General features: G+C 36.6%; 1 protein-coding gene across 3 annotated transcripts; it reads left to right on the top strand.

Moving 5' to 3' along the window:
- The first annotated feature begins 8 nt into the window (after positions 1 to 8).
- On the top strand, positions 9 to 21,618 carry CENPQ (centromere protein Q). Of its 3 annotated transcripts, XM_023545054.2 has the most exons (10): positions 17 to 133; positions 1,378 to 1,488; positions 4,037 to 4,170; positions 4,985 to 5,036; positions 6,066 to 6,195; positions 6,773 to 6,841; positions 10,712 to 10,841; positions 20,075 to 20,194; positions 20,330 to 20,407; positions 21,154 to 21,618. In XM_023545054.2, the coding sequence occupies exons 3-10, from the start codon at positions 4,072 to 4,074 to the stop codon at positions 21,283 to 21,285; spliced, it is 810 nt and encodes a 269-aa protein (XP_023400822.2). In that variant the 5' UTR covers positions 17 to 133; positions 1,378 to 1,488; positions 4,037 to 4,071; the 3' UTR covers positions 21,286 to 21,618. The 3 variants fall into 3 exon arrangements, with proteins under 3 accessions (XP_023400820.2, XP_023400827.2, XP_023400822.2); XM_023545052.2 differs by lacking the exon at positions 1,378 to 1,488 and having other exon boundaries at positions 9 to 133; XM_023545059.2 differs by lacking the exon at positions 1,378 to 1,488 and having other exon boundaries at positions 9 to 133; positions 6,069 to 6,195.
- Positions 21,619 to 21,715: the final 97 nt, after the last annotated feature.

The following is a 21,715-nucleotide window of genomic DNA, read 5'->3' on the forward strand; positions in this document are numbered from 1 at the left end:
GGCTAGATGCCCCGCCTCCGGCCACAAGCGTTTCCGCGTTTTCCCCGTTCACTTCCGGGTCTACTCGGCTGTTGATTGTTTGGGCGGGAATTGAGCTGAGCGCGGCTACCTGAGGATTGCAGCGGAGTCAGTGGTGAGTAGTGAAAGCTCTTAACCCGCTGGGTTCACGTTGGAGTATGGGTTATGTGGCCACCGATTTTGAGTCAAACTCCGTGGTGTGTATTTGAAGTGTGTGAGGTGATTTTCCAAAGGAAAGGAAATCCGACCAGATGTGCCCTCCGGGCCGCGGATTGAGGTATTTGGTTCATGAGAACAGTGAAGTCACGCGCGTTTTTTTCCCCTCTTTCCCACCAGTCATCCTCCTTCTCCCTTAATCTCTTCTGCAGCCAGTAGTGGGGCGAAGTGCTGTGTTAGAGTTGTGTCTTTGGGCCTTGAGGTTACTGCGGCCGGCAGCGTTGCTATTGAGAGGTGTCACTTCTCTAGGGGTAAACATTGTGTATTTGTGTTGTGCTAGACTGTGCTCACCTAGATTGAGATACTTGGTTTCCGCTAGTTTCAGCAAGCTGGTAAGGAAAACACGACAGACTAGGATGCCTGCCTCTTTCCTACAGGATAAAGGATAAATTCTTTATTAAATAAATTCCGTAGTCTTTACTGTAGCATGTAGACTGGCCGCAAACTACTTTTCTCCTCCCATCCGTGTTAGGAGTCTCGCTGAATTTTTCTTGTTCCTGAGTATACTACTTTCTTTCAAGCTGCCCTGCCTTTGGGCTTGCAATGTTTTCTTTGAATACTTCATTCTCTTTACTTCTGATTAAATATAAAAAGGAGCCTTGGTGGCGTAGTTTAAGCTCTAGGCTGCTATGCCAGCGGTTCCAACCAGCAGCCGCTCCAGGGGAGGAAGATTTGGCAGTCTGCTTTCTTAAAGATTTACAGCTTTGGAAACCCTATGGGGCGGTTCTACTCTGTTCTATAGGGTCGCTGTCGTTCGGAATCGACTCCATGGCAATGCGTAAATAGTTCAAAAAGTAATTAAAATATTACTTTTTTTTTCTGAAAACTGTAAGCCTTCCCCAACAAACTAATCAGTATAAGATAGTCATTCACTCATCTTTCTCTGCCACTACAACTACCTGTGGATTCCTGTGGGTCTAGGGCCAGGTCAATATTTTAGTCCTTTTTTATACCCCGTGGCTAGCCCAGTAGTAATAGAAATGATGGCTTTTATCTATTAGTTCACCGTTTTTAAACACTTTATATATTTCTGTTTTAAATCATTTTAGCTTCATAGAGTCTTTGATGTTGACACTATTGTTGTTAAGTGCCATCCAGTCAGTTCTGACTCACAGCGACCCTATGTACAACACTATTTTACAGATGAGGAAACTGAGTTAACCTACTTGCACAAGACTGTATAGCTAGTAGGTGGCAGAGCCAGGATTTGAACATGGCATTTGACCTCAGCCCTGGCTCAGTCTTAACCACAATGTAAGTAGTTCTCAACCGGGGTGATTTTGTTCACAGGGGACATTTGACAATGTCAGGAGACCATTTTGGTTGTCACAACTGGAGGTGAAGGAAACTGACATTTAGGGTGTCAAGACGCGGAACGCTGCTAAACATCCTACACAAGAAGGCAGCCCACCATAACAAAGAATTACCCCATCCAAAATGTCGGTAGTGCCGAGGTTGAGGAACCTTGCACCATGTGCCGAGGTTGAGGAACCTTGCACCATGATCTAGCGCCTCCAATAGGTGTCATCAAAATCAGTGTTTCTCAGTCTGTGGTAAGGGACCAATTTTTTTTTCCCTAACCAATGACAACTGATACTTTTGTAAAATACAATAACGTATGAATTACTAGAAGAATGAAACAAAACACAAGGTCAGTTTTTTTTTTTCTGATTATATTCAACATACATAAAAATTTTATACTTAAAAGGACTGGCCACCAACAGTTTGTGAACCAAACTTGGAATAGTACTGAATTAAATGTTATTGAGTAAAGACTCAAGAAAAAAATGATTAACAGAACCAAACTAAATATGTCTCAAATGAGAGTTAGAGACATATGAGTCCAAAAACTGTTACAGAAAAGTGAAATGAAGTGGAGTGGTTAGGAAGGCTTTGGGAAGGAGGCGTGTAGGCAGACCAGAGAAAGCAACTCAGGCAAAGGGTAGAGTATGTACACTGGGGGCAGAATTATTCAGTGTTCAAGAAACCATGAATAATTAAATCTAGCCAGAGAGGAAGGTTTAGTTGAGTAGTGGCATAGACATATGGAAAGGGAGGGTAGGCTAGATTGTGAAAGAGTATAAGTATAAAGTGCCTGGTAGAGTTTGGGTGTTATACAGTAGGTACTGAGGATGAATGGGTTTTTTTAAGTAAAGGAAGTACAAGATACACGTGGCAAGTTGAGAGAATAAGTCATTTCAAGACTAGAAAACAGAATAAAGACTGGGTATAGAGAATAGAGAAAGGTGCTTTAGCGATTTGTAGTTCTTTCCCATTGTTTTTCAGTCTTGGTGAAAAAAAAAGCTTGAAGCATCTCCTTTTAAACTTTGAGTGAATAGATTTATCCAGAGCACCTTCCTTATTGGCCTTCTCTAAATCTGCATATATATTTAAACTATTAACAGAATTTATTCTGACTGTTTAGAAAGTAAATTGTGAATAATTTAGCTATATATATAGCTATTCAAAAAAAAAAACCAAACCCATTGCCTTTGAGTCACATGTCAACCCTATGCCTTTGAGTCGCATGTCAACCCTATAGGACAGAGCAGAACTGCCCCATAGGGTTTCCAAGGAGCGGCTGGTGGATTCGAACTGCCAACCTTTTGATTAGCTCATAACCACTGCACAACCAGGTGTCCATCTCTAGCTATATACCTTGAAATACACACACATATTTATGTATGCATTAGTATTTAAATATTGCCTAGTTACTTTACCAAATTTCCAAGCTGTTTATTATTCATTATGGCCTAACACAAGAATAAGTAGTCTATTCCTCTGTTTCCTTTATCAGAAATGAGTTGGCTGAAAAAGACTATTAAAGGAGGAAAATGAGTTAGTCTAAATATTTTCATTGACATCCCCACCACTACTACCATGCCTGTTTTGTAATTTGTAGAAGAACAGAGTAATCAGTATACTTGCGTGTATTCTTAAAATGCACGTAGCCCAGATAGGGTTACGGATTAAATCGTTATGAGTGGCAGACTATCACATCAGTCTCCACAACATGGATTGATGGTATAATCCTAAAAATTATCTCCTTATACTTTTAGCATAAATTGAAAAATGGTAAATCCATTAGGTTTAAATAAGAAGACCTGAGTATTACTCTCAGTCATGGCATTATCAATAACCATGAGCAAGACAAATCAACACTTTATATTTCCACTTTCTTAGATTTAGATATGGAGATAATGTTATTGTTTGGGAGAGTATTCAGTAAGAGATGCAAATGTATTTTTAAATGATTTTTTAAAGTCATGCAAATGGAATGAAATTGAATTAGATAGTCTTATATGACAAAGTTATTTGTTTTAAAATATATTTAGATGTTTTATGATAGTTGCACAACATGATTAATGCAATTGATATCACTAAACTGTATACTTGAAAAATGTTGAATTGGCAAATATGTTATATATATTTTTATAGTAAAATATGTATATAAATGTTATAGAAACAATAAAAACCCAGTCTACTGCCACCAAGTCGATTCCAACTCAGAGCAACCCTGTAGGACAGAGTGGAACTGCCCTGATGTATCCTACACTGTAAACCTTTATGGAATCAGACTGCCACATCCTTCTACCAGGGATGACTGGTGGATTCGAACCGCTGATCTTTTGATTAGCAGTTGAGCACTTAACCAGCGTGCCACCAGGGCTCCCTTTAAAAACAATATTATGCCAAATTTTTCATTATGATTTTTTTAAGTGAATTTGGAATAAGGTAGTCTTTTTAACAAAATATTATGCAAGGTTTTAAGCATTTTTCTGTGCCTTTTTAATCTCTACAGATTTTCAGGCTACTAATTGTTCCGTTTAGATCAGGATGCCTGGCAAAGCAAATGCCTCCAAGAAAAAGCAACAGTTAAAAAGAAACCCAAAAAGAAAAATTGATGATGAGGAAGCAGAGCTGTCAGAGAAAGAGGTAATGAAAATATCCAATTTATCGTTCGGAACTCTGATTAGAAATATCATCTGTTCTATGTAAAGAGAAATGTGTGAAGACTAGGGTCAGAAAGGTCAGTTGTTAGAAAACGTGGAAAATAAAATTTTTTACTAGAAATTACAGTAATTCTTATCATTGTGTAAGAGTTTTTTGCAGCATGATTTGAAAAGTTTTCAGGTAATAATTGTTGTTTACTTCAGTTTTTAAAAAATAAGTATTGACCATAGAATTCTTCGGGAAGTAACGGGCCACAGGCATTGCTAAGGTATTAAATGGGAAGACTAGGAATGAAGTAAACAAATTCTTGCAGCATTCATATGTTAAAAGACAGAAGAATCTGTCAGTTTGTGGAGGAGATTTTTATTAACATAGAGGAAAAATAGTTTGGGAGGAATTCCTATCATAATTTTGCTCCTCTCTTATATAAATGGATTAATTAAAACTTTTTCTTTGTTTCACCCTGCTCCTTAGGCAATACCTATATATTTTTTGTAGGTAAAGTGTATAATACTACTTCATAGGCAAAGTGAGTAATAATGTATTAAAAGCGTTCTTTGATACTGTATAAACTTCTATTATATGTTATCATCATTGTCCAGGAATTGCTTTAGAAAATCCTCTGCCTGTGATAAACACACACCCTTCTTCTGTAGAAGTAGCAATATACTTTTTTTTTGTATCTAACCAGAAGGTATATGAATATTCTTACATACATGACAAATATATTGGAGAAGCAGTTATTTTATCTGATGTTTAATTCTGTGTATGTACGTGTACATGTTTTTTCTTCTAGGTTAGAAACATAGCGAAAAACAATAAACAACCAAAGCATCTGTCTTCTGAAGGTATTTCGTTTCGGCATCCATTAACCTGCAGTCTTTCTCAACCTGTCTGTAATTGATGAAAAAATTCTTAACATCTTGATTACGGGTTTTGCAAAAGCCAAAGATAGTAATAAACAGCCACATTTACCTTTCTGCAGGAATAGGTAGTACTGGTTATTTAATTTGGTCAACAAGTTTTACTTAGCGCCTCTAGCAAAATACTGTGGAGGCTTTCGTGTTACTCAGTTGATAGGAACTAGAGAAAATGAAAGTGTCGTACAGTCTGGATTATTACTGATTTGTGATACAAAGACATACCTCCTGATTTTTCTTCAAGATAAATATAGTATCTGTTCTGCCACCGCAGCATAGTTTAGTTTGGAGACACTATCTAAATTTGTTTGGAGTTCATTAGTTCGAAGTAATGAACTTTGGTTAAGCATTACTTCTCCCTGGAAGGATTCCTTCCCCTTTCTTAACCAAGACCAAGTTAAGTCCTGTGGTTTTATACTTCCGTAGCACATAGCACTTTCCTTTTGTAATGCTTTGCATACCTGTAATTATAATTTGTTCAATCTCACTTCTTTCCAAAACTACTTTTGGTGTGAGCTAATAGTCTGTCTTTTCTTTACCAACAATATAATGGATACTAAAAATCTATTTGGCTTGGTTAATCTGTTTTATTCCAATTGCCATCCAACTTTTTGTAGAGGTAGTTTTCTAATATTTTCAATGAAGATTTTAAAGAATTCAGGTCATTTTTGAGAACCAAACTTTTATGTTGATTCCTGATAATTGTAGGTTTGTTCTTAAAATTATTTGGGATTTCTATATGCAATATCAGTTAAAATAGCGATAACATATCCATATCCAATACCTAGCGTGTCATAGTTGTGCAGTAAAAGGATATTAGACAAAAAGGATATTATACAGCTTTGTAATATTTTGGTTCTCAAAATTTTATAAGCTTTTTTACATAAAGTTATACTTGAAGCACTTTTTAAGTAAAAACATACAAACTTCTACATTGATCATAGTCTCTTCTATCAGCAGTGACAGGAAAAACAGAGCATACTCATCTAAAACAGATAAAGATAGCATCCAACAAGAGAAAAACCTGGCAACCTCTTTCAAAGAAAAGCAGAGAACATTTGCAAACTATGATGGAATCAGTAATAGTGTGAGTATAAATTGTTTCCTTTGGTTTCTATTTATATGTTTCTTGTAGACATTATCATTTGAAATGTTATTATCTGTTTTAAGATGATAGAGTATATTTCTCTTTCAGAGGAAGACATGTCTTGTGATGACATGAGCCTTCAGCAAAAAAGCCTTCATTAATTTTAAAAACTTGGGATTCCATCAGTAAAATAAAAATCAAGCCTCTGTGATGTGATTTTCAGGTGTCTGTAAAATTTCAGCTTGCTCTGTCAGTAGGCATGCTTTAGAAAGTTGAGTTCAAACTGACACTTTGTACAGAACTCCCCATGCTAGAAGGAATACAAAGAAAATAAGAGGATTCCACCCTAAAGGAGCTGAAATCCATCAAAAGGCACAGACGCATAAATTAATAACTATAATACAACATGATAAAACTTTTATTGCCCTATTTAAAATTTAATTGAACATAAAGGGAAACATGGCTGATCCTTTCTGGTTATTGAGGAGGGAGCACTTGAGAGGAATCTGAGCAAAAAGTACATATGTTATGATATTTGTGTTTCAAACTAATATTTTTGTCAATCTCTCTTTTCTAGATCAGTTTTGAGTAGCACTGTTAAAGAAAATGAACAAATTCAGTATCACCTTAACTACCTGAAAAAAAGGTAATATAGTATGCAATTGAAATATGAATCAAACATAATTTTTTGAAATCTAATTTCTTAGTTACCAAAACAGACATTTGTGGGATATAAAGTCTTTGTTTTTTTTTTTTTAAGAAAATGAACACTTTGAAAATATGCATTCTACCTTTAACTGCTGCTGCATGTGTTTCTGAAGTAAGTTAATAACATTTGTAAGGAAGAATATGGAGACTCTGGTGGCATAGTGGTTAAGTGCAATGGTTGCTAACCAAAAGGTCGGCAGTTCAAATCCACCAGGTACTCCTTGGAAATTCTATAGGGCAGTTCTACTCTGTCCTGTAGGGTCACTATGGGTCAGAATCAACTTGATGGCAATGGGTTAAGGAAGAATATAAAAATCACAAATGTTTACTTCCACAGTTCACTCTTCAATATCAGGATTTGGAAAATTACTTTGTCAACTTCAGCTTGTCTCTTCAGCTTGGATTTTGAACAGTTTTAAGTTAATAGTTCACCATTATTATCACTGTGATATTGATCCTATTTTTATGTCTTCCCTTGCCTTCATTACAAGCAACTAGTATAATTTTCCAAGATATCACTGCTCTTCATCTTGTGGAAAATCGCAAACAGAAGTTTCTTGTCAAGTGTTCATAGAAGTCATACCACGGCCATTGATTTTCAGCGATGAATTCTCTCAGGCATTTATACAGCTTGTTCTTTTTGTAAAAGAACGTTCTGCATCTCAGTTTCAGATTGCCTCTAACTATGCGTGACCTAGTACTTTATTCTTGGGAAGTCCATTGAGTTTTCACACAAAATTCTGTTTCCTTTTTCCTTTAAGCACAATTCTCAACCCATAATAACAAAACAGAAAGGATGGAGTGGAATGCTGTGTGGATTGGGGGTTGTTGAGAGATTGAAGAAAGACTGCTAAAAGCAGACTTGTAAACTGCTTAAAGAAACGACAACCTAACATTAGAAGGCAGAGAACTAAAAAACTAGTAAATAAGCAAATACAAACCTACAAGTATAGCTGCTTAGGACCCTTTTAGTATAAGATAAATAGCCATGTTTAGTGTATGAATGAGAATATTACATACATAAAAGCTGCTGTCCATAATAATCACTTTGAGTCATCAAGAAAAGATTAAATTACCCTATGGGGCAGTTCTCTTACATAGGGCCTGAATGAGTTGAAATCGACTCAGCAACACCTAACAACAGCAGGAGCCTTGGCCTAGTTTTGTTTGATATGTTTTGAAAGAAAAGCTGAATTACAGAGTATTTAGTAGAGCATGCACCCTTTGATTCAAAAAAGATCCTCCTTGCTATGTTGGTTTATCTCATATCACCTGCATGGGCCCCTGAAAGCCTTTGAGTTTGCAACTCTCCAGTGTGATAAGTACAGCAAAAGATGTATGTATAAAATGAATGAACCTTGAAAACATTATGCTAAGGGAAGTAAGTCAGTCACAAAGGGACAAATATTGTATGGTCCCACGTTTATGAAATACCTAGAATATCCAAGTGTATGTAAACCAAAGTTTATTTGTGGTTGCCAGTGGTGAGAGGGAGGGGGAAAGAGGGGTCATTGCTTAGGGGACACTGAAAAATTTGGAAATGAATAACGGTGATAGTTGAACAACATGATGAATGTAATATAAAAAAAAAAAAATTAAAAAGAAAGGTTAAATTTTGTAGCAGCTAAAGAGATAAATATTTCAAGGCCTACCTGTTGTATCCTGCTTTTTACTTTCACATGTTGCTTTCTTTAGTTCCCAAAGTAACAGTACCTGGGATACTTTCTATGATATAACAGAATACAACATTAGCAAAGTGATGTTAATTCAAACTCTGAATATATTTTTCTATAGCAGCATTTCTCGAAGGACATTTGGAATACTTGTTTTTAGAGATACTCTGTGAATAAAAGAGACCCATGGTAAATTATGTTTGGGCAAATTAGCATATTAAAAGTCTTACAGTAAATAGGTCTATTTCTTTTTTTTTTTTCTTTTTGCCTAGTATCTCCCAAATTGATTTTTACCACAGGAAGTTTTCAAGTATTAATCTCATCTCTGCTTCTCTCTGCATATTGACTTCATTCTTTTAGACTAGTCCTTACTAGATTCGAACTGTAGTCCTAGACAACATTATATATAAATATATATTATCGGCCTTGTGAAGAAAGAGGAAAGAGAAAACTTTCATTGCTTCAGCTTCATTTGGAAAATTCTAGGAGATGGACTCTGATTGTCTCAACTTAGGTGATGTACCAATACTTGGTCTGATTTTGTGGCGAGTGCTACCATGGTAGATATAAACTCTAAACTGTGTGCCTATCCCCCCATCATCAGACAGGATGGTAATAGAGTTGCTAGGCAGACAAAACTACTAGCCACTACAGTTTCTGGAGGGACATACTTTGGGAAAGCCTGCCTCATAGATAACCTCATTCTAAATGCTAATTAGGTGTTGTTAATATAATAGAATGTATTCAGGCTACGTTTTGAGTTTAAAAAGACTCTGTAAGGTTCTTAGAAATCTAACTATGATTCCGACTCAGCGACCCTATAGGACAGAGTAGAACTGCCCCATAGGGTTTCTATGGAGGGCCTGGTTGATTCGAACTGCTGACCTTTTATTAGCAGCCATAGCTCTTAACCACTACACCACCAGGGTTTCCAACCACTGTCAGAACATCTGAAATAGCAAATGTTCAACAGAGCTGACTTACTACACCTTTAGAAGAAACTGTTCATAAATGGAATCTTTTTTAGCTAAAAAACAAAAAGCTTCTCTCTCTTAAGAAGCTTATATGGACAATAGGTTGTTCATGTTCAAATGTGATAGCCTAGCAATTTTCTGGACAATTGAAGTGTATTTTAATAGTTTAATGGGAATTAGGATTTATGGGGTTTATGCTGCCTATTTCCTACTTTGTTATAAAAATTAAGATGTTGAATAGGATCCCAAAAAGATAAGTCTTTGGTTCTATGATTATTCATATTGTCTGCAAATCTTAAGTAGTAGAAATTTTTAGAACCTAAAGATGCTGCTATTAGAAGCAACCAAACTCAGTCTTTCTTCCTCAACTTCTTGCTTACAGAACCTCAAGAATCAAATCTGTGGAAATTATTTTGCTCTCTGCTAAAAGTGAGGATAGAAATAGGTCAGTTTCTACTGGTGATCTAATCAAGTCATTTTTGAAGAAAGATCTTTTCCCTTTTAATAGTCAATACTTTATATAGTACTTTAGAGCAAAGCACTTCAATTTAATTTTAGGGCTTATTTTCTTTAAACTGTATGGGACCCAGTTTTCTTTGAAATGATTAAGTTACAGTAACCGATGTAGAAGTACCCTTTTACTGGTTGCACTCTCTAAAATAACTGAGATTTAAAGTCCGGGATCAGAGTTAAATATCAAACTTGAGACTTCTAGACTAGTTCTCTATCTCATACCCAGTAATTCACAATAAATGATAGATTTAAGTGCTGTGATATCCTATGAAACATATTTAGAAGACACAAGGAAATTTTCAACTTAAGAATGTATGTGTTTAAAATAGAAATTTTTCTTGTACTATAACAGTCTAAGTGACCCATTAAAAAAAAAAAAAGTGCCCCATTAGTTGAGATAAATTTTAATGAATTAAAAGATTACATGGTGATTTATTTGTCAGGGTTTTTTTTTTTTTTTTTTTTTTTTTTGGAGACTTGCTGCTATAGTTAACCACTGTTAAGAGAAGAATGCTATAGCCCAAAGGTTTATGAAAGCAGAAAAAAAAAAAAAAATGAAAGCATTGTTACAAAACAAAAACACAAAAATATTGCTACTAATGGTACTCAAAAGCAAACAAATAATCATGTTTTTACTCTATCCTTAAGATTGCTACAATTGTGTGAAACCCTGAAAGTCCCTCCCAAAGAGCTGAGACATTTATCTAATGTGTCAAATGCACTGAAAATGGAAAAGGCACAGCACAAAGCTAATGAAGAAGGTCTGGCATTATTGCAGGTATGAAATTTGGGCAGAGTCCATAATTAAGAGTGTTAGGCGGGAGAAGAAGAGACCAAAATGTTTTTTAAAATTATTTCTGATATTCTTCTAGAAATAAATACTAGATCTTAGACCAGATTTTTTTTTTTTTTTTTTAATCAAAGCAAAAAATTTGTTGAACTTTGGCCCTCTAAAGTTGAGGGTATTACTTATGCTGTATTATTAAATAGCAGTCTTTTTTTTTTTTCCGTTAGTCTTCAACTACTTTAACTGAACTACTTCAGTATTTTTGATTATCAAATTATGGGAACTCATTGTTAAATACTATAGAATTTCAAAACATAAAAATTTTTTCTGCCCTTATGTGATATTGTATTGGCTAGAAGAACACAATCATCACTGTAATTGTTGGTATTGTAGCTAATATATCAAGAGCATTCTATGTTCCAGGCACTGCTCTAAGCACTTTACAGTTATATCCCTTAATCTTCATAACAACTTAGAAGTCTGTACTATATTTTTCTCACTTTACAGATGTGAAAGAAACATTGATATTTCTAGCAACTGTGTAGCCTTAGGCAAACTGCTTAAAGTCGTGATGCAGACCTAGCCTGACTTCACAGGATGATTCTTAGTCATTGTGATATATTTACATCCTGTAGAAGATAATGAGAAATAATACTAGCTATCACAACTAACTTCAAGCTTTTATTTAATATACACGTAAACAACTGAGACAAGCAACCTATGGAGTAAAAAATTACTTTTAACTCAAGTAATTTGGCCTTTGTGCTTGGTTCCTGAGAGATAACTCTAAGCCCCTGGAATTTTCTGAGTGAGTAAAGTGCCTTTGTTATTTAGACCTCTAGACTGCACCTAAAGGTTTGTGCTAATGGGTGAGGGCTAGACTGACCAGAAAGACTACCACATACCTAATAATCAGCTGACCTTGGGATGGAGGAGACTTATCTAATTAATTATGACTATGTAATGAAGCCAATAAAGGATCTGGACATGGAAGCCCCATGGGCTTCCTGGATGGTGAAAGGTATTAATGCACATGGGAGGGTAGTACGTCCTTTGGGACATGGTAGCTTGCTCAGAACACCTTTCCAGACTTTGCCCTGCGTGTGTCTTTGTTTGTATTCTTTTTGCTATAATAAAGCTGTAATTGTAAGTATGGGACTTTCTGTAAGTTCCGTAAGTCGTTCCAGGAAATTATCAAACCCAAAGGAGTAGTGGGTAGAAAGTAAGAGAGCCCAAGGGAGACTACTGACCTTGCGGCTGACATCTTGAAGGGGTAGAAGGAAGCCCCAAATTTGTACCCAGCATGTCAGAAGTACGGGTGTGATGTGGACTCCCAAATTTGAGGCTGGTGTCTGCCTGCTTGTCCGTCTGAAGGACAGTGTTGTTTTAACTTGTGAGATCTGACCTAGCTTCAGGTTGCTGGGGTCAGTGGAAGAAGTGCCACATGGGCAGCGAGTGTCAAAACTGAACAGAAAAGTAAAGTGGGGATTTGTTATACCCTCATAGTTGAGGACAGAATAGTGGGATTCTGAAGTTTCAACACAGCACAAAACCTTGTTGTTTTTGTTGTTACATGCCACCGAGTCAGTTCTAACTCATAGCGACCCCATGTACAACAGAACAAAATACTGCCTAGTCCTGCTCCATCCTCACAATTGTTGTTATGCCTGAGCCGATTGTTGCAGCCACTGTGTCAATCCGTCTCACTGAGGGTCTTTCTCTTTTTCCCTGACGCTCTGTTTTGCCAAGCATGATGTCCTTCTCCAGGTACTAATCCCTCCTGATAACATGTCCAAAGTATGTGAAATGTAGTCTTGCCATCCTTGCTTCTAAGGAACATCCTGGTTGTACTTCTTCCAAGACAGATTTGTTCATCCTTTTGGCAGTCCATGATATATTCAGTATTCTTCACCAACACCACAATTCAAAGGTACCAGTTCTTCTTTGGTTTTCCTTATTCATTGTCCAGCTTTTGCATGCATATGAGGTGATTGAAAATACTACGGCTTGGGTCAGGTGCACTTTAGTCTTCAAGATGACATCTTTTCTTTTCAACACTTGGAAGAGGTCTTTTGCAGCACAGTTGCCCAATGCATCTTTTGATTTCTTGACTGCTGCTTCCATGGGTGCTGATTGTGGATCCAAGTCAAATGAAATCCTTGACAACTTCAATCTTTTCTCCATTTATCATGATGTTGCTTATTGGTCCAGTTGTGAGGATTTTTGTTTTCTTTATGTTGAGGTGTAACCCATGCTGAAGGCTGTGGTCTTTGTTCTTCATCAGTAAGTGCTTCAAGTCCTCTTCGCTTTCAGCAAGCAAGGTTGTGCCATCTGCATATTGCAGGTCGTAATGAGTCTTCCTCCAATCCTGGTGCCCCGTTCTTTTTCATATAGTCCAGCCTCTTGGATTATTTGCTTAGCATACAGATTGACTGGGTTTGGTGAAGGGATACGACCCTGACACACACCTTTGCTGACTTTAAACCACACAGTATCCCCTTATTCTGTTTGAATGACTGCTGCTTGATCTCTATACAGATTCATCCTGAGCACATTTAAGCGTTATAGAATTCCCATTCTTCACAATGTTATCTATAATTTATTATAATCCACACAGTGGAATACCTTAGCATAGTCAATAAAACACAGGTAAACATCTATCTGGTATTCTCTGCTTTCAGCCAGGACCCATCTGACATCAGCAATGATATCCTGCTTCCATGTCCTCTTCTAAATCCAGCTTGAATTTCCAGCAGTTCCTTGTCAATATACTGCTGCAGCCACTTTTGAATGATCTTCAGCAAAATTTTACTTGTGTGTAATATTAATGATACTGTTCAATAATTTCCGCATTCAGTCGGATCACCTTTCTTGGGAATATGGATCTCTTCCACTTGATTGGCCAGGCAGCTGTCTTTCAAATTTCTTAGCATAGACAAGTGAGCACTTCAGTGCTGCATCCATTTGTTGAAACATCTCAATTGATAGTCTGTTAATTCCTGGAGTCTTGATTTTGCCAGTGCCTTCAATGCAACTTGGACCTCTTCCTTCAGCACCATCGGTTCCTGATCATATGCTGCCTCCTGAAATTGTTGAACGTCTACCAATTCTTTTTGTTATAGTAACTGTGTATTCCTTCCATCTTCCTTTGATGCTTCCTGTGTCGTTTAATATTTTCCCTGTATAATCCTTCAGTATTGTAACTCAAGGCTTGAAGTTTTTCTTCAGTTCTCTCAGCTTGAGAAATGCTGAACATGTCCTTCCTTTTTAGTTTTCTACCTCCAGGTCTTTGAACATGTCATTATAATGCTTTCCTTTGTCGTTAGTTGCCTTTGGAGATCTTATGTTCAGCTCTTTTACTTCATCGTTTCTTTTCACTTCAGCTACTCAACGTTCAAGAGCAAGTTTCAGAGTCCCTTCTAACAACCATTTTGGTCTTTTCTTTCTTTCCTGTCTTTTTAATGATGTCTTGCTTTTTCATGCATGATGTCCTTGATGTCATTCCACAACTTCTCTGGTCTTCGGTCGTTAGTGCTCAGTGTGTCAAATTTGTTCTTGTGATGGTCTCTAAATTCAGGTGTGATATGCTTAAGTTCATACTTTGGCTCTCATGGACCTTTTCTAATTTTCTTCAATTTCAACTTGAACCTGCATATGAGCAGTTGATGGTCTGTTCCACAATAGGTCCCTGGCCTTGTCCTGACTGACGATACTGAGCTTTTCCATTGTCTCTTTCCACAGATGTAGTCTGCATATTCGATCTGGCAAGGTCCACATGTATAGTCGCCATTTAAGTTGGTGAGAAAAGGCACTTGCAATGAAGAAGTCATTGGTATTGCAAAATTCTGTTATGCGATCCCCGGCATCGTTTCTACCACCATGGCCGTATTTTCCAACCACCAGTCCTTCTTCTTTGTGTCCAGCTTTCGCATTCCATTCAGCAGTAATTATCAGTGCATCCTGATTACATGTTTAATCAATTTCAGACTGCAGAAGTTGGTAAAAATCTTCAATTTCTTCATCTTTGGCCTCAGTGGTTGGTGAGTAAATTTGAATAATAGTCGTATTAACTGGTCTTCTTGTAGACGTATGAATATTATCCTGTCACTGATAGCGTTGTTTTTCAGTTTAGGTCTTGAAATGTTCTTTTTGACGATGAATGCAACGCCATTCCTCTTCAAGTTGTCATTCCTGGCATAGTAGGCCATACAATCACCCTATTCTGAATGGCCAATACCAGTCCATTTCAGCTCAGTAATGCCTAGGATATCGATGTTCATGTGTTCCATTTCATTTCTGATGATTTCCAATTTTCCTAGATTCATACTTTGTGCATTCCAGGCTCTGATTATCAATGGATGTTTGCAGCTGTTTCTTCTCATTTTGAGTTGTGCCACATCAGCAAATGTAGGTACCAAACACTTGACTCCATCCACATCATTAAGGTCGACTTTACTTTGAGGAGACAGCTCTTCCTAGGCATCTTTTGAGTGCCCTCCAACCTGAGGGGCTTATCTTCCGGCACTATATTGGACAATGTTCCGCAGCTATTCATAAGGTTTTCACTGGCTAATTCTTTTCAAAAGTAGACCACTAGGGCCTTCCTAGTCTGACTCTACTCTGGGAGCTCAGCTGAAATCTGTCCACCATGGGTGACCCTGCTAGTATATGAATATCAGTGGCAGAGCTTCCAGCATCACAACAACATGCAAGCCCCCACGGTAAGACAAACTGACAGATGGGCACACAGCCTTAAGGGGCATATTAAATAATTTTAAAAAATTAAAATCAATTGGACTGTATATCCCTTAGACATTTTAAAGTAGTTTGTAGTATGGTGCTTAGGTCTTTGTTAATAATTCAGTGTTAGGTGGTAGTGTTTTATGCAAGGAATGTATCCCCAAGGATTTCTAATAATTCAGAAATCACAAATAATTCATTCCTCTTGTTCCATAGGATTTAGAATAAAGTTAGATAGGTTTTCTGAGCAAGAAATATACATATATTGTAAATTAAGTAGAATGTTATTTTTTTATGTTTGCCTTACTTTTCATAGCATAATATTTAATCTCTTCCTCAATGTTACTACTTTTCAAGGGCATATCTTCAGTAGTGGCACTAGTTTCACCATTGAATGAACACTTGAATGATGTAGATACAGGTTATTAAAAAAGGTTTTAAAGTATAATGGTGACTGTCATAGCATTTAATATTTTCATAAATCACTTGAACAATTCAGACAATAATATGAAATTTGTCATTCTGGGAAGCATTTCTGTTTTACACCTGAAATTGAACCTCCATGTGACAGAAGCATAAATACATTCTATGGTTTGCTTGGCAGTTGCTCCATGGAAGCACTGTTTGCATTTTTTAGCAGGACAGTTCTTCATTGGCATATGAGTATCTTTGAACTAGCTGCTTGTAGACTATATTCATTATTTTTCTTCTATACACCTTACCCAGAGCCATTACTTTTTTCCATTGCAACCTGGAGTCATTGCTGTCACTGTATTTCCAAAACCTGTAACAGCTATCACAAACAAAAGTTTTTTTGACAAGTTCATTGAACTTCCATTCAGTGGCAGTGCTAGGGAAGGGGCAATGAGTGAACAAAAGCTCTGAGAGATTTTGGGAGGATGACGTTGGTCTGTTGAGGCAAAGCTTTTTAAGCTCCCCCCTTCTCATCATAAAGACAAGCTATAGGATTTCCAGATCAGTGTTAAGAAGAAAAAGAGAATAACTTCAAAATAACATTCCTCTGAGTGGCAAAAGCATACCAAAGACATGCTCACAAACCAGATGAGCATGAACTCAATTGATCAAGTGAGCAAAAGGAAATTCAGAAAAATGATAAAAGATAGTTTTTTAAAAAATCAGTATTAGAAATACTCAAAAATGAAGTTGCAGAATTCAGGAGAGAACTAGTAATAAGAAATTATTTCAGATATGCAGACTAAATTAGGAGGAGTATTAGAACCAATAAACAGATAATGCCTGACAAGTTGAAGGTAAGATGAGAAAAAAAATTAACTATCAAAAATGCATAAAATTTTAAAAGGAATTGGGAAAAATGACAGATACAAAATTCAGGTAAGGAAGATACAACATGAGTATGTTAGGAATACTCAGAGAAGATAACCAAAGCAATGGAACAAAATGAAGTTTAAAAATTACAATAAAAAAATTTAGCCCTTATTTTGTTTAATTTTTTTTTCATTCAGTGGTATTGTTCATTCCATTCAATAGAGGCTTTGAATGACGATCCCTCAAAAAATATTTCCAAGTCCTAACCCGTGGAACCAATGAATGTGACCTTATTTATTTGTTTTTTTTTTTTTTTAAATAATTTTTATTGTGCTGTAAGTGAAAGTTTACAAATCAAGTCAGTCTCTCACACAAAAACCCATATACACCTTGCTACACACTCCCAATTACTCTCCCCCTTATGAGACAGCCCACTCCCTCCCTCCACTCTCTCTTTTCGTGTCCATTTCGCCAGCTTCTAACCCCCTCCACCCTCATCTCCCCTCCAGGCAGGAGATGCCAACATAGTCTCAAGTGTCTACCCGATCCAAGAAGCTCACTCCTCACCAACATCCCTCTCCAACACATTATTCAGTCTAATCCATGTCTGAAGAGTTGGCTCCGGGAATGGTTCCTGTCCTGGGCCAACATAAGGTCTGGGGGCCATGACCACCGGAGTCCTTCTAGTCTCAGTCAGACCATTAAGTCTGGTCTTATGAGAATTTGGGGTCTGCATCCCACTGCTCTTCTGCTCCCTCAGGGGTTCTCTGTCGTGTTCCCTGTCAGGGCAGTCGTCGGTTGTAGCCAGGCAGCATCTCGTTCCTCTGGTCTCAGGATGATGTAGTCTCTGGTTCATGTCACCCTTTCTGTCTCTTGGGCTCATAATTCCCTTGTGTCCTTGATATTCTTCATTCTCCTTTGATCCAGGTGGGTTGAGACCAATTGATGTATCTTAGATGGCTGCTTGCTAGCGTTTAAGACCCCAGGCTTATTTGGTTTTTTAACAATCATTTAAAAATGAAAAATCATTTGTAATTCTTCTATTCATAGCTCTTAGACCCTACAAAACCAGCCCACAGGCAGTTTGCTAATATCTGCGGGTACTTTTTTTTTTTTAATTGACATTAGAACCGTAGTATATTTCTTAAGGAAGATTCCTATAGTGCCAGTAAGAATTCTGCATTCAGTATTTGGAGGATGACATAGCATCAACAGTATTGCTGAGAGAATTTAAGAGCTGATCCTTTTGTATGGCTTATAAACTTGTTCCCTGAGCCTCAGAACAATGCTGTCATTGGCTGTTGCTAGGACTAGATTTGAAAGCAGTGCTGTTCTTTTTTTTTTTTTTTTTAAGTATTTTTGTTGTTGAGAATATACACAGCAGTGCATACACAAGTGCAACAATTTCTACATGTACAGTTCAGGGATTACATTTTTCAAGCTGTGCAAGCATTCTCACCCTCCTTATCCAAGTTGTTCCTCCCCCATTAACATAAACTCACTACCCCCAAAGTTTCCTATCTAATCTTTTGAGTTGCTGTTGTCAATTTTATCTCATGTAAATAGACCTTAAAAGAGCACACTGCTCAAGGCAGACATTCTTTCCTGGTTAAGCTAAAGAAGACCTCAAGGGATATTTTTGGTTTAAGGTTTAAAGATTATCTCAGGGCAGTAGTTTAAGGGGTTCACCTAGCCTCCATAAAAAAAATAGATCCAGAAATTCTGGATTTTGTGAGAACTTAAAATTCTTTTCTGTATTTACCCCTTTTTGATCAGGATTCTTTCACAGAATCCTTGATCAAAATATTCCGTAACGGTAGCTAGGCACTATCCAGTTTTTCTGGCAAAGAAGGCAGTTGTTCATGGAAGCCATTAGCCATACATTCTATTTCCACCTCCTATTCCAGACTCTACCTCTGTTGCTCCAGGCAAATAGAGACCAGTTGTTATACCTTGAATGGCCACTTAGCAGTACAGTTCTTTTAAAAGGCTGAATTCTCTCATCTTATTATATTCAGGAAACCCTGGTGGTGTAGTGGTTAAGAGCTATGGCTGCTAACCAAAAGGTTGGCAGTTGAATCCACCAGGCACTCCTTGGAAACTCTATGGGGCAGTTCTACTCTGTTCTATAAGGTCACTATGAATCGGAATTGACTTGACAGCAATGGGTTTGTTTTTTTTTTTTTGGTTTATTATACTCAAGAATTGACTTGGTAGAATTTGAGCATTCAAAGTTATTTTCAGATACTGGCAATGCAGTTTTTAACAATCACCTGTTTATCTTCTCCTCTTCTTCCATCTCAGTTGTCAGAATTTGAATTTTGTTCTTTAGGTTGTGAATATTCTCATCACTGACTCTGTGGTCTCTACTATTTTATCTACTTCTTCCTGAGTCAGAAAAAGAAACCTGAAGGCTGGTAATTAATTCTGTATTTGGCCTACCATCAACACATCTCTGATTGCCCATATTCATTTCTTATTTTGTCTTTGTCTTCCCCTAGAAATTATATATTTCTTCAGTAGGGAAACTGTCATTCTTTTTTTTTTATTACTACTCCCTGCCGTAGTACCCACCATTGCTTTTAGTAAATAAAAATAGCAGACACTCATATGTTCCTAAATAAATGAAAAAAATTTAAAATTGAAGTTTCTCTGCTGGTTGTTAGATGCCATCCAGTCGGTTCCGACTCGTAGCAACCCTTTGTACGACAGAACGTAACACTGCCTGGTCCCATGCCATCCTCACAGTCATGTTATACTTGAGCCCATTGTTGCAGCCACTGTGTCAGTCCATCTCACCGAGGGTCTTCTTTGCCTGTTATATATTGCTTAAGGAAGGCTGCTTGTTGTATTTGCTGTAATCAGTCCTTGGGCACCAGTAGATTTCACACCTGAGGCTTTCAGGATCACTAATACTGATACTCCAGTTTTGGTAAGTTTTTGAGGGAATGTCCACATATGTTGGGTATATCATCTTGTTCTAGGGAAATTAAGTTTCATTACAATGCATCGTTAACATTGGCACACTGACATCCTAGGAAGTCTGTTTTTTGAAAGGAGGAAAAACAAATTAATTGGTTTCTTCTAGAAGTGCTTTAATATATGATATATGATGTGTTTTAAAATATGTACATATTTTAATAGTTATCTTAGAGGTAGAATTCTTTAAAGCATCAATTTTTCTTTTTTTGACTCAGGAAGAAGTAGATAAAATGGTAGAGACCACAGAGTCAATGACTGAGAATATTCAGAGCCTAAAGAACAAAATTCAGATTCTCACAACTGAGGTGGAAGAAGAAGAGGAGAAAGTAAAACAGGTGATTGTTAAAAACTATATTGCTAGTATTTAGCTATAGTTTTTAATGCTCAAATTCTACCAAGACAACTTTTCAATAAAAGATAAGAGAACTCAGCCTTTTAAAATAATCTGAAGCGTCCCTTTTCTACTTTAGATGCTTCAAATGGATCATAGTGGAGTACTCTGTCTTCCAGAACTTTCACAGAACAGTCTCAAAGCACCCATACTTCAGGTAAGTACCCATTGACTTTATTGGCTATATCACCAGTTATAGTTTACACATATATAAAAACATGTACTTACTCATTTCTTTAAACAAATGGAATCTATGAAATAAACTTTGGGAAATTTTCTCATTTAACAGTATAGTTTGAACATTTTTCCTTGTCAGTTCATGTAGATCTGTCTCATTCTTGTTAATAGCTATATAACATTCCATTATATGGGTATACCATAATATAACTTGTGAATTAGTGATATAAGTAATTTTGCTATTATAGATAATACTGCGAGGTACATCCTTATACATACTTCTTTACACAATTGTGTAGTCATAACTGTAGGATATATTACTGGAAGTAAACTTTGTTTATGCTTCTACTAATGGCATGTAGCTATAATTTTATAAAATGGCACTTTGTCTTATAGTAGACTCTGTACTGGTAATGTATCTTCTTTCATAAGATCCCAATAGATCTTATAGTGTAAATGTTTATAGTGATAGAAAGTCTTCCTGTTTTTCTTGAAAAGTAATTTAAAATTTTCCTATCTGTAGTCCACCAGGGGTGAGAGGAGTGGAAATGAGCACAGGAAAAATTAAGTAAGATAGATTTGAAAGAAGATTGGCCATGAGTTGATGATTATTGAAGTTGGGTGATGAGTACAGGAGGCTTATTATACTATTCTCTTTAAATTACATACATTTGGCATTTCCCATAGTAAAAGGTTAAAAAAGGAATTATACTGTTTTACCCACAGGAAGAAATTTTGACGCTAATTCCTAACCAGAATGCTCTTCTAAAGGATTTGGATACTCTTCACAGTTCATCCCAGATGAAGAACATGTTAACGTTCATCCAAGAAGCCTATAACAAACTGGATACCTCTTAAAGTTTTTATATGAGATTGTTTTATATTAATTTAATATTTGTAAATTTGTAAAACTATTAGCCTACAATGATATTACAAAGGCTGAGACTTCAGTGGGTATTATTTTAATTACATGCACTTCCAAGTCAGACTATGGAGATCTACCATGAGCATCTAGTGTAGCCCTAGAAACCAGTTTAACAGCTGCCAAGTCTGGGATATATCACGTGTTTGTATTGGTGTATCTTCATTTGTTTGCCTGGTACCATAAGAACAACTACAGTCTGATAGATTATAATGGCTGATGGAGTTCATTATTCGTTAGCACAAATAAAAAGTGATGCTGTGAGTTAATATGTGTAAAATGTTTATAGTGCCTGGTCCATAGGAACATAAGTATTTGTTATGATTATTATTTAGCTGATGGCTTGCATTTTATGTTTGGTCACCT

Source organism: Loxodonta africana, chromosome 1, assembly GCF_030014295.1.
Source record: "Loxodonta africana isolate mLoxAfr1 chromosome 1, mLoxAfr1.hap2, whole genome shotgun sequence".
NCBI classification, from domain to species: Eukaryota; Metazoa; Chordata; class Mammalia; order Proboscidea; family Elephantidae; genus Loxodonta; species Loxodonta africana.